At 41.5% G+C, this 12,654-nt stretch overlaps 1 protein-coding gene across 1 annotated transcript; it reads left to right on the top strand.

The window, feature by feature from the left end:
• The first annotated feature begins 3,173 nt into the window (after positions 1 to 3,173).
• Positions 3,174 to 10,073, top strand: LOC147322561 (uncharacterized). The gene is made up of 5 exons (XM_086307213.1): positions 3,174 to 3,215; positions 5,146 to 5,152; positions 5,242 to 5,345; positions 8,233 to 8,913; positions 9,265 to 10,073. The coding sequence occupies exons 1-5, from the start codon at positions 3,174 to 3,176 to the stop codon at positions 9,940 to 9,942; spliced, it is 1,512 nt and encodes a 503-aa protein (XP_086163339.1). The 3' UTR covers positions 9,943 to 10,073.
• Positions 10,074 to 12,654: the final 2,581 nt, after the last annotated feature.

Raw genomic sequence — 12,654 nt, 5'->3', positions numbered from 1 at the left:
GTGACAGGTGGTGTCCTTAATGAAGAGCATTTCTAACCAATATATATATTACAACAAAGAGCAATAAAAATCATTAATAACACTGGCTTCAATGAAGCTTCTGACTCACTCTTAATCAAATTAAAAACCTTCAATTTTATGAGCTGCTCGAGCTTCAAACAGTCCAAATTATGTAGAGAGCAAGATGATATCCACGAGGCCAAATATTCCGAATGAGTTTCAGGTCTAATAAAAACATGACACACTGAGAGGAAACTCCATGTTCAATAACGCAGCTGTAAGAACCAATAGTAAAATCACAGTATTACACTGCTGCTTGTGCGTGGACTTCTCTCAGGCCCTCCCCATGCTGTCTCCTTCCAGTCCATCCCTGAACCTGCAGGACCCACTCAGGGGAACCTTTGGATGACGGAGGCAGGTCACATGACTGAGAAGATGAATCAGGTGTTGTAGAAGATGGAGAAACAGGTTGGAAAAACTATGCTGATCGTTCTTTGAGCCTGAGATCACACATGTTGTGTTATTCACGTTGTGTAGTAGACTCAGAAACACAAGACCAACATCACCACAGATTACGTTTTTCCAATGTGACTCTTCCACGGTGTCCCCTGAAGACACTATTGTGGGGACTCTACAATAGAACAAGGCAGACATCCTTCCTCTGATGAAGGCTTCTGAGTCCTGCGAGGTTTACAGCACAGAGTTTGGATTCAATGGCAGCCTTACCATAGTCAGCTATGTCAACAAGAAAGGAGTGGCTGCTGTAGAGGTGGCCCATGGTTCTGTGGTACAAGTTTACATTGCCACACTACACCTTTTCAACTGCTCAGCACCTTGAATTCAAGAATGGCCATTTTTACATCAGCAGTGCATGATGGCTCTTTCTTACTGAGCTCTCAAAGGAGCTCGTAGCAACACATTTGAGAAATCGGCTGGAAGGTCATCCCCAACTGTAAACCCCGATCGCTGAAGCAATGGGAAGGTGTGCGGTGACAAAAGACACAACTCAGCCAGAGGAAAAAAGCAGCCTGGACAAAGCACAAAGAAGAAGATTGATTTCAGTTTGAAGTAATGAAGATGGTAAAGTCAGCAGTGGGTGTGCAAAATGCAATGTAGCTATGTGGAGGGATTAAAGCCAGAAACAGGAAGTCTGTCACAACTCTATATGGTGAGGAGACAAGGCAAGAAAACACACGCACGCACACACACACACACACAATGGATGTTGATATTGTTTTACTGCCATTGTGTATTTTTGAAAATTGGAAAGGGAAAAAAAAATGTGAGAAAAATGTGAGAAAAAAATGACGAATATTTGACAGCTGAAATCGTTCTTGGTCCAAATTATATGGCTGTTTGGTTTCTCCCATGTATAGGTCTGAGCACTCCTCGCTGTACTGCACACCAAACACTATATTGTTTAGTTTGTGTTTGGGAGTTTTGTTGTTGGGATCAAGTAGTTTGTGTCAGAGTGTGTGGCTGGGTCTGAAGTGGACCGGGAGGTCGTGTTTGAAGAAAATTCTGATTAATACCTGGGACTCTCCACCATTGGGTTTTAAAACTGAAGAAGCTTCTCAGAAGGGGGTTTGAAACATCTTCAAGGAACTTAAAGAAGTCCAGTCTCTTTTCTTTCCAAGCTCCTTAGCCTACCATGACCTGGATGACTGAGAACCTCCACAGACAAAGACTTATGGGGTAACAGGTTCAACAGTTTCTATGTGGCCCCTGAAATCCTGCCTCTCTGTCACCTGAAACCGTTTCATTCTCACCTGTGTCTCCGAAGCCTTTTTCAAACAGTTCTCGCAATCACCTTTACCCTCCATTGCTGGCTAATCCCTAACCTCTCATTTCTTTGTGTCTCCATATGTTGTCCAGCTGTTCTCCCTGTTAAGCCTCTCAGGCTCAAATTAAGTTTTTGTTGCTAATGCACAAAAGAATAAGTGCAGTGGTACTTCTGAGTAAAAGAAAAACTCATAAAATATGTATGTGGGGTAATCAGGTTGTTAGCTTTTAACTGTTGCAAATCTACAACGCCTGCCTTGAGAAGGTTAAAACTTTCAATCAGATTTTTCTTCTTTTGGACCAAGGAAACGTTCAGCCTGTCAGATCACATGTCTTCAAGAAGGAAACCTGTGAATGCTGCAGCATTTCTGCTCAAATATTTAAAGGACGTTACAGCTCACCTTGCTCAGCAGCTCACCTGAAGGATAGTGCACCCTCTGCTGGTTGCTGCTCATGTTATTACTCCATGTTTTCTTCTCCTGATGCTCTTTGTTAGTCTGTAAGTAGTTGATGGTACAAATAAACCCTTTTCAAACCTTTTTCTTTCCATTCAGATAATTTAGACAGTTCTGATGACAGTCTTCAGTGGTCTCAGCCTCTCGTGTCGTCCAGCAGAGGATCAGATAGCAAATGAATGATGTCCAAACTGTCTTGCAAGTAAGAGCCAACTGAATGATCTGTATGTGTTTTCTTAGCACACAACTTGGATGCACAATCAATCTGTCAATTTTTTAACAGAGTGAGGGATTTTCAACACACGAAAGCCATTAGATTTCTTTGGAGTTTTTAATGTTGAAATGCCGCCCTATCTGCCGCGGGAGTTCTCAGCTACGAGCTATTTTTTATTTTATTTATTTTTTTGCCGATGCCCGTGATGCCACCCCCCACCACTATGCTGCCCCGGGCAACCGCCCGTGTCGCCCGTATCAAAAAACGCTACTGCATATACAAATACAAAAGTGACAAATGGAAACATATTTACAATCCAAAGTCAGACTAACGGTTTTCAGTAGCACAGTCTTTTATTTACAGTCTGCTTCTCCTGGTGGTAAACCTCTATCACATGTTTGGATTAAAAATTAGGCCTATATAGCTGCTGGTTCCAGCTTAAGCAACATTTTAAAAATACTAAATTCTTCATTGATTTGAGCTGTGGGGTTTGCTATACACTGGCAGAAAATTGTAGAGTAAATGGTGAAAACAAAGAAACCAAATAACAAGATCCTTGAATTCCATCTTTTCTATTAACAGAAACTCCAACAAATTTGTGGCCAATTGATGATGTTTGGGACATGAAAAGTCCAGTCCAGCAGGTGGCGGTAATGCGCCTTAAAGCTTTAACCGCCCAAAAAATCCAAAAGAAGAAGAAGAAGAAGCCGAGTTCCCGCTTTATGGCGTTTTTCTCTCAGATTATTATCAAGACTGATTTAAAGGTAAGCACCGAGCTAATGTTAATCCGAGTTTAGTTAATCTTGAGTTTAGCTCCTGAATGAGTCTTTCTGTTGCTCTCCTCGGTGTCTCTTCTCAAGTTTTTGTGAACCAGTTGGGAAAAAAATCTGACTAAATTAAATCAAGCTGCTATAAACTAGTTCACAGAAAGATATCAGCAAAAAATTTGTGAAACAGAGAAGAAAATAATTTTATTAGAAGAAAGCTTTTAAATGAGCTCATTGTAATCAGAGTTTCTGTTATTTTATTAATCTGTTATTAAGGCTACTTAGCATCTCTGTGGCACCTGCACAGTTTATGAATGCAGCTTGCTAACCAAGCTAGCTAGCACCACCGTTCATCCATATAAGGTCACTTCCGGCTCCAAAAGACCCAACATGTTGTCAAAGGAGCTTGCAAAGAAAAGCGTCTGGACTTCTTTAAGTTGCTTGAAGTTTTTCTGATACACCGGCTACATAGGGGATGACAATGTTGTTGCGTCTGTCTTTCTTATCCTCCCTCGCTGGTGTCTGATCTTCTTTTCTGTGCCTCTTTGCTGACCAGATAGGATAATCTTCCACGGCACACCTGATCATTTCTCACGGCACACGTATATGCCGCGGCACAGTGGTTGGGAAACACTCTACCCATTGATTGTTCTGTTTTCGTTCTTTGCCAGGGCCTTTTTCAAAGAGAAATTGACTATGTGCACGAGACAATGCTAACTTCCTGGTTTGAGACCGGATGTGGGGTTGTGCATTTCCGGTAGCTTTACTTTGCGGTCAATCGCTACTGCGAAGATATACTCCAAAATCATGTCCAAAACTCGAAAACGGAAAGATTGCGTTAAGTTACAAAGAGCAGAAGGTGGGAACACTCACCGCTGTTGTGTCATAAAAAAATCTAATGATCAATTTTGACGTTTAAAGAGTTTAGATCGATCAGTTGTTTACATCACTCAACACAAGCAGAACTGCATTACTGCAGCAGAAGACACATCGTCCACATTCAGAAGCACATCTCTGTATAGTGACTGGTCTTATGATTTAAACAGGCAAATGTTCAGCATTCAAACTACAGGTGAAGAATAGTCAAACCAGATGTTTCCCCCATTATGTCGATATCAGCTAGTCAAGTACACACCTACACAGCATGTTAACAAACCGTGAAAAAAGCCACACAAAAAATGAATGATTGCTGGTAACGGTTTCTATACATTAGTATTTACGAAGGGTATGTTGTGACTTACCTTCAAAATTACAGCGGTCCCTCGCTATAACGTGGTTCACCTTTCACCTCGCTGTTTCACGGATTTTTTAGTGCAAGTTTGCATGCTTTTTTTTTTACGTCACATTGTGTCCTGCGTCCTGATCGCTGCAGGCGATCTCCTCCGTGACGTCTCTCCTGTACAGTACAGAATCGCTGCATCGATCGCTAGCAGTGTGACTCTGAAGTGCAGTACTGTATGTCCACGATGTCCACCAAACGTTTTGCACTGTCAAAAAATAAAATTGGCTACTTGATTTCACCTATTGCTGGTTATTTTTAGAACATAACACCCGCAATAAACGAGGGACAGCTGAGAAATATAACATTTGAATCCCTTTTCTCTTTTGCTCTGAGGCGCGGGGGGAAAATATCGACAAGTCGATGAACATCATTTACAGATATATTGGGTAAATGCCCAAGACATCTATAGAAATGTAAATCGCCACTTGATTCATTCATTTGTTTAACTTGTTTTGGACCGTAAACCAGGCGCGAATAGGACACCGGAAACAAAGCTCCCCACAGGAGTTTCCGCACCGGAAGTAGCATATGCTAACGTGCACATAGTTAATTGCTCTCCTGGTACTGGTGTGCCATACTGCTGAATTTGGTATCGGTGCTCAAACCTTTTGTGTTTGTTTCAAACAAGTTGTCCACCCAAGGAAGCTAAAATGTGTTCTGTGTGTTCTCAGATGAACATATGAGACACTTTGACTCTTCAGTGCAGTGTGGAGCTTAACAAAGTTCTGTTTTGTGTCCCAGCTGATCAGGAGGAGGAGAAGAGTCTGACGGAGCAGCAGAGGAAATTTCAGCTACTTGGACTCAGCTCAGCCATTGCAGAGAAAACAATGAGCTCAACACAGAAGGTGACAGATACTAGTGTTAAGAAATACTCCATTAAAAGCTGAAGTACTGATATGTATATTTTATGCTAAACTAAGAGAACCTTGTGCAATATTAATGTAATGTAGAAATAATGTATACAATGTATACAATGCCTACATCTTAGACGGTGACGTTGCCTCTAAACATCAAAATGAGCAGGAAGATGTTAAAGTGGGATTCAGCAGGATTCAACCCTAACATCAGCTGTAGTGGCTCAGTGTGGGGAAAAGGGTCACAGCTCACAATCATTTCTATTGAGAGCTCCAGTAGATTTTTTTAATGTACAGGCTGTGATCAGCTGACATGCTGCTCTCTGTGAATTCATCCAGATGTCAGCAGATGTTTCATGAGTTGTCCTGGCTGATTTCCTTTCTCTACACTGACAGTACACTGTCTTTATATTAGACACTAAACTGTTGGTATGTGGGTGGAGCTCAGTGAATGAATGTCAGCATCATGAGCTTAAGTTTAAGTTAATCTTTGCTACACTTGATGTAATCTAACTCTGACATGAGCACCACAGTCACTGTGCACCAGTCACACACTGTTCTTTACTTAAATCCATCACATTACAGTAAACTTGCCTGCTTATCCTGCACTAACCTGCAGAGGATTTTACTGCAGTCTTTAAATCACATTGTGAGACAAACTGCACACAAACAGTTTGTGTGTTTGCTGATGTTTGTTGGGCTGATAGAATCGCTGCATTTGAAATTACCTGCCACAACATTTATTACTATTCTGAGTGTTAGCATTAATATTTGTGTACAAGTAGGAGGGATGGGAATGATTTTAGAGTGTTTGAACAATGATTAATTATCTTTAACACCAGGTTGGATGTAATGTGTACTACTACCAGTAGGTGGGGATAGGGGACCTTTAAGGTGTTTGGTGCCACACTCCACCTTCAGGTTTAAAACTAGCAGGGCTCGCAAAATCGCTAGCCTGACGTCCCGGGGCTAGCGATTTTTCCAGTCGGGCTACCAAAATCTCTCTCTGCCCTGCCCGTCGGGCTATCATAGGAAGGAAAAATATATGTCAATGCTTTTACATTCTTTTGGAAATGTAGCTGGGTAATTATGTCTTTGGCATCGGTGAGCCACTGTCAATATGTGACATATTGAAATTGCGTTTGAATTTGCGCTTGTTTTTTGGTTTTACTTTGCAATCGCGCGAACTGTGTATAGAGAGCGACAGCACTGATTGGTGAGTGATGATAATTTGTGCACCAATTCCTCTGACATAGTCTTATTAATCATTAGCTTACTATGCAAACATGACAAGTGAAATCTCCCGCAGCAAGCTTAAACATGTGAGAGGTTGATCGCGCAGAGAATCGCTGAGCTTATGTGAGTGCGTGTGTAAAAGCAGCAGGATATATATTTCAGTTCTGCTGAGCCAAATAAGACAGGTCAGGGTGAAGAAGTGACAGCCAAAGAAAAGCTTACCACAAAACGGAAAAGTTATGACAAATCAGACTATAAGGCAAAAAGAAAGTGCAGCTTTATGGTTTCATGGACAAAAGAATTTCTGTGGCTGCAATATGACGAGCTAAATAACCAGGGCTGCACATAAGTGGTCCGCAGGTGCACATTCGCTGTCAAAATAAAAAGCGCACACAAGATAAGAAGTTGCAACGCGTGTTTGCATACATAAGATTTTCTGGAGGAGGACAGACATTTGTTTAGAACTCTTAAAGATGTTGAAGAAGCTCCTTTAAGCAATTACTTTGGTTTTCCTCCACCTCCAAAGAAATGTCAGAAGGAGTCCAAACCACAAAAGAAGCACGTATTCTCGGAAAAGTGGTTGCAGGAGGTGAGCTGGCTTCAAACAAATGATGAACGCACAGAGATGTGGTGCGGAATGTGCCGTGAAAATCCCACTCTAGCGGACAAAAACAGTACTTTTTATATGGACGCAAACGCGCTGTAAACATACACGGCAGACCCAGTGGCATTTTGATGCTTTTTATTAAAGCTTTGACGGTTGCTGTCCACAATACTCACAGAGCTGCAGCTCTCCCGCTGCCCGCTCAACACTATCACAACAATACAACCACAGGACCCAGTACAATATTTAATTCGGCAGGGCGTGATTGCGGATGCCGTGCAGGTGCGTCCGCCATCTCTGCACGGCACCGCAGGCCACGCCCCGCCACACGCGCGTTGCAACTTCATATCTGGTGCGCGTCTTTTATTTTGACAGCGAATGCGCACATGCGGACCACTTATGTGCACCTGTATAAATAACATAATGTTCTGCCGGGTGTGTTGTTGGTTTTCCCTCGATTTCTGAGTCGACAAGCGCCTTTGTTACTGGGACCAGTAATTTTAAGAAAGGCCCCCATTAGAACCCATGAGAAATGCATTATTGCTCAGTCTGCAATATCTTTCCCAGAACAAACAACAATCGCAAATAACATACTAAAAATAAACCTGAAAAATCTGTTTAGAACAGCGTACTATGTTGTAAAGAGTGAACTACCACTGGCAAAATTTAGCAGTCTTTGCAAACTTCAAAAAGCAAATGTCCTAGATCTTGGTTCCACTGTCTCTTACCCGTGACTTCAGTGGAAATTTTGAATTCAGGATCTGACACAGACTGATTCATGTTCTACACAGTTCTTACAAGTTCATAGAAATTTCTGTTCAATTAGAACCAAGTATTTGAGTTGATGATTGTAATTTTTATACAATGTTGTAATTTGTGTTTCATGTTTTGTTTGTTTTGAGTCCCTGCCCAAAGGGCTACCAGGGATTTTGAAATTTTGCGAGCCCTGACTAGTGTTAATGGAGGGAGTTTGAAGCTTCAGTTTGTTCAATGACTGCATTTCACTCACTGCCTCTGCTTGTATCTCTGTCACTGCAGGACCAACGTGGACCGAGAAGTCAGCGCTCTCAGGAGGCCGACAAACCTCACAGAAGAAAGAGAGAGAAAAAATACACCTGTGACGAGTGTGGGAAGGATTTTACCTGGAAGTTTAAACTAAAGCAACATCAGCTCATCCACACTGGAGAGAGACCGTTCAGCTGTGACTTGTGTGGAAAGTCGTTTTCCTGGAAGAATTCCCTAAAAACACACCAAGTCGTCCACAGTGGAGTTAAAGCTTACAGCTGTGATCAGTGTGGCAGAGCTTTTACTCAAAGTAGCAACTTACAGAGTCATCTAGTTACCCACTCTGGAATTAAGGCATACAGCTGTGATCAGTGTGGTAAAGCTTTTACTCGAAGTAGCAACTTACAGAGACATCTAGTTACCCACTCTGGAGTTAAGGCATACAGCTGTGACATCTGTGGAAAAACTTTCAGCCAGCTATGGAGCCAAAATATACACCTACGCATTCACTCCGGAGAAGATGTGTACTGGTGTGATCAGTGTGGTAAATACTTTACAACAGACGCACACTTACAACGCCACATGTTTACCCACACTGAGGAGAGACCTTATCAATGTGACCTGTGTGAGAAGACTTTTAAAACTCCACAGTACCTGAGAGAACACCAACAGATCCACACCAGAAAGAGACTCTACAAGTGCAGTTACTGTGAGGTTTGTATTTTTATTTTATTCTTGTAAGTTCAGTCTGACTGTTTGGAACAAGTCTGCTCATTAAATTGTGTTAGCATGTTAGCACTTCTACTGCACCGAAGAGTAGCTCTGAGCCATTATTCAGGTTTTCATTTCATTTAAGTGTAAGTCAGATGTTACTGTAATATTAAATAAGTATTGCTGTAGTATTATGGTGGTAGTATTGTAGTTATTGTAGCCCAGTAAACTGAGTGTGTTAATCGAAACAGTAAAATGTAATTGGACGTCTGCAGAGATGCTCTTTATTTCAGGCGACTTTCAGGATAAAAGTGTTGAAGGACTGACTTACACTGTCTTTGTGTCTTTGTTTAGAAGCAGAGCGACACAGATGGATCCACTTCTCAACCCTGTCATCGCTGTGGTGGTGGGAAAGACTTTCGTTGTGACATCTGTGGAAAAACTTTCAGTCAGCAAGCCAGCCTAAAAATACATCAACGTAAACACACTGGAGACAAACTGAAATACTGCAAAGAATGTGGGAGAAGCTTCCCCACATCAGCTGAGTTAAAACAACATGAACTCTTTCACAGTGGGGTCAAAAAGCACCTCTGTGATCAGTGTGGGTCATCCTTCACCACGGCAGGTCAGCTTAAAACACACAAACGAGTCCACACAGGAGCGAAACCATACAAGTGCAGACACTGTGACAAAAGCTTCTCACAGTCAGGTAGTCGTAACGAGCATGAACGTACACACATGGAAGGAAACTACAGCTGTGAGCAGTGTGACAAGAGCTTCAGTAATCTCAGTTCATACTCTGCACACAAACGATCCCACGTTACTAATAAACTGTTTCACTGTTACCACTGTGCCAAAACATTCACTTCATCATCTGCTCTGTGCAAACATCAGCGCGATCACGCAGGGCTGAAATCGTTCCCATCACAGGATCAGAGTGACTCTGAAGAGAGAGAGACATCCTCTGGTTTCAGAGTCCAACTTAAAACCCTGGAGATCAGGCTCCACAGAGTTCAGGTTGGCTCTCCTTAAGTTTAAGTTAAAGTTCAAATGAGGCCATGAATCAAACTGTTTCTATAGTTCAATGTTAATCTTTATAAATTGTTCCTCTGTTTGTGTTCAGTTGTTACCTTTTTTTTCAGTGGTTGGAGTAAAAATCAGTTTCCTGTTCTCAAGTTTTTATTGAATGTATTTTATTAAATAAAGTTAAAAAAATGTTAAATAAAGAATTGTTTGAACGACAAAAATTTTGAGCCATGATGTCATTTCCTGTATTTCAGAGTAAAGACTGAAGTGACAAATGGAAACATGTTTACAGTCATGGAATAAACACTGATGGGTCATCTGTAGGAAGTACTATTGCTGACCTGACAGACTCGACCTTGTTTACAAAGAAAGAAAGGAACTGATGACATGTGTCAGCAGAGGCTTTCAGGGTTGTTTAGAGTAGAGCTGATAGTCTTAAAGAACACGGCGATTATGACAATTTAACACAATGATCTGAGAAAAATATCTGTTTCTCTCATTTTCACCGTATTCTGATCAAATTTCCAACATTCTTTTAACATTTCAAAAGAAACCTGCAAATTGTCTTTCTTCCACTTTCACTCTGCTCTCCTACACTGACGCCTGACTGCTCGGGTCGATTCATTTAACCAGGGCTGAGGAACACGTTTTGAGAGCCTGGTTTTTAATGGGTTCACAGGGTTCATGGTCTGAGTACAGGTTTCCTGGAAGCTCATCTGGGGTGGGCCCAATAAGTAATCTCAGGGTAAAGATTTTCTTCATAAAAGTGGAGGAGAAGAGAGCAGCGGCGGGGGTGGAGTGTGAACTTTAAACTCATGCACACGAGAAATGTCAATTACAACCATATGATAACACCAGGTCATGAGTGTGCTCCTGCTGATGTGTAGGGCCTTCAACGGACTGTAAACGGAAAATGACTGAATAAATTTAAAAATTCCTGAGCCAGCAGACCATCAGGGCAACAGACATGAATATTAAAATCACCAACTATTATAATCCGATCCTTTTTAGGCACAATTTCAGTCTTTAAATTACTGCACGCACAACTGGTTGAGAGCGTCCCAGTTCAAATATACCACACGAAAAAATGCTGGGTTAAAAATGATCTAATTTGTAACCAAACGCTGGGTCAAATATGGACCGAGCCAACGCTGGCTTTTTTCAATTTAACAGGGTTTGGTTACTGGTTTGACCCAGCACACTGGGTTACGATAACTGTCCAAAAATTGTGTTAAATTGACCAAGCTGAGGTTACCAAAAATTGGGTCGAAACTCAAACCCATCACAAGGGTTATATTACAATTAACGTTTGGGTTAAAATGTCACAGCCAGGATCAGCAGGGCGCTGATCAGCTGTTTCTGCCTTTCTCTCTCTCTCTCTCGTTCTTTTTCTCGCTGAGGCGGAACTCATTGCGGGCTCACGCCCTCAGCCACGCCCCTCAGAGGAAACAACACCCGAGCCTCATTAGTGTGGCCAGCATTTAAGCCAGGAAGTGACTGCTGTTCTTTGCTGACTCGCATCCCTGGACTGTTTACCTGTATCCTGTGTGGTGAGTGTCAGAGAGAGAGAGCCTGACTGTGTGCGTGGATTGTTTGAAAGAAGCGAGTGCCTTTTCCCCTGGATTTCCCTGGAGCCCTGTCCCCCCACTTTTGTACATAGCACTATCTCTGCACCTTTTCTATATACACCCTGAGAACCATGTAAATAAATTCCTTGTGAGCTTCTAACTTCGGATTCCTGCATGTTCAATTCAATTCAATTTTATTTATATAGCGCCAAATCACAACAAAAGTCGCCTCAAGGCGCTTCGTGTGAGTCCTCCACGTCAACCATAACATAAGATTTCTACTTATTATAAAAAACTAGATCCAAAGCAGATTGTTTAAAAAAATCTTTTTATTGTCATGTGATGCACAGAACATAGACACCAAAATTCATAAAAAATATATCAATGAAAGTAAAATGCAATTAACATAAAAGTATATACTTCATTATATTATATCCATTACTTCAAATCAGTCTTTGGTTACAGCACATGTACATGTTAACAAACATGAAGACATGCTATGTAAAGTCGGCTCTATTTTTAGAACAAATAACATGTAAAAACTTTTAACTTTCAAAAACTGATGAATTGGTGATTTTTCAGTGCTTAACATACATCAACACTTTGGAAATGTGGCAGGAGGGAATCTCCCTCTCAGATCATTTCATACACCTTTGTGAGCGACATTTTACGCTTCCATCAGAGCTAAACGAGCCCTCATTCATTTGATCATATTTGGTTCATGTCCTGGGATTCATGTGTGTTTCTGCCATGAGTGACTTCAAAATTCAACATCCTTTAATTGTCCTAGATAATCTGACTGATGTTAAATCTCCCAATTCTTTTGATCTTTGGGCTGAAGGAAGGACAATACTCTGTGTATAAATGCTCCATCAACAATCATTTTATTCCATACAATTCAAAACTTTATGAGCATAAACCATCCGGAGGGGAGATGAGCGCGGGAGGGTGTCTGCCTGATCTTGACGTGTCTGAGCGTTCCTCACATTCTTATAGCTTCAGCCCCCCTCCACCTAGTCATACAACCTAAACATCCACATTCTTTCTCTCTCTCAGTGAGCCTAAGTTATGACCTTGGCTTCCTGTGCAGTATGTTCTGTTCTTTTCTAATCAGACAAATAAGGTGATGACTCTCTGCACACAGCATTTC

This window comes from Aulonocara sp. 'chitande type north' Nkhata Bay, linkage group LG9, assembly GCF_057382095.1.
Source record: "Aulonocara sp. 'chitande type north' Nkhata Bay isolate Kocher_YH1m ecotype deep benthic linkage group LG9, A_spYH_male_GT1.1, whole genome shotgun sequence".
Classification (NCBI taxonomy): domain Eukaryota; kingdom Metazoa; phylum Chordata; class Actinopteri; order Cichliformes; family Cichlidae; genus Aulonocara; species Aulonocara sp. 'chitande type north' Nkhata Bay.
This window is presented reverse-complemented; position numbering and strand designations above follow the sequence as displayed.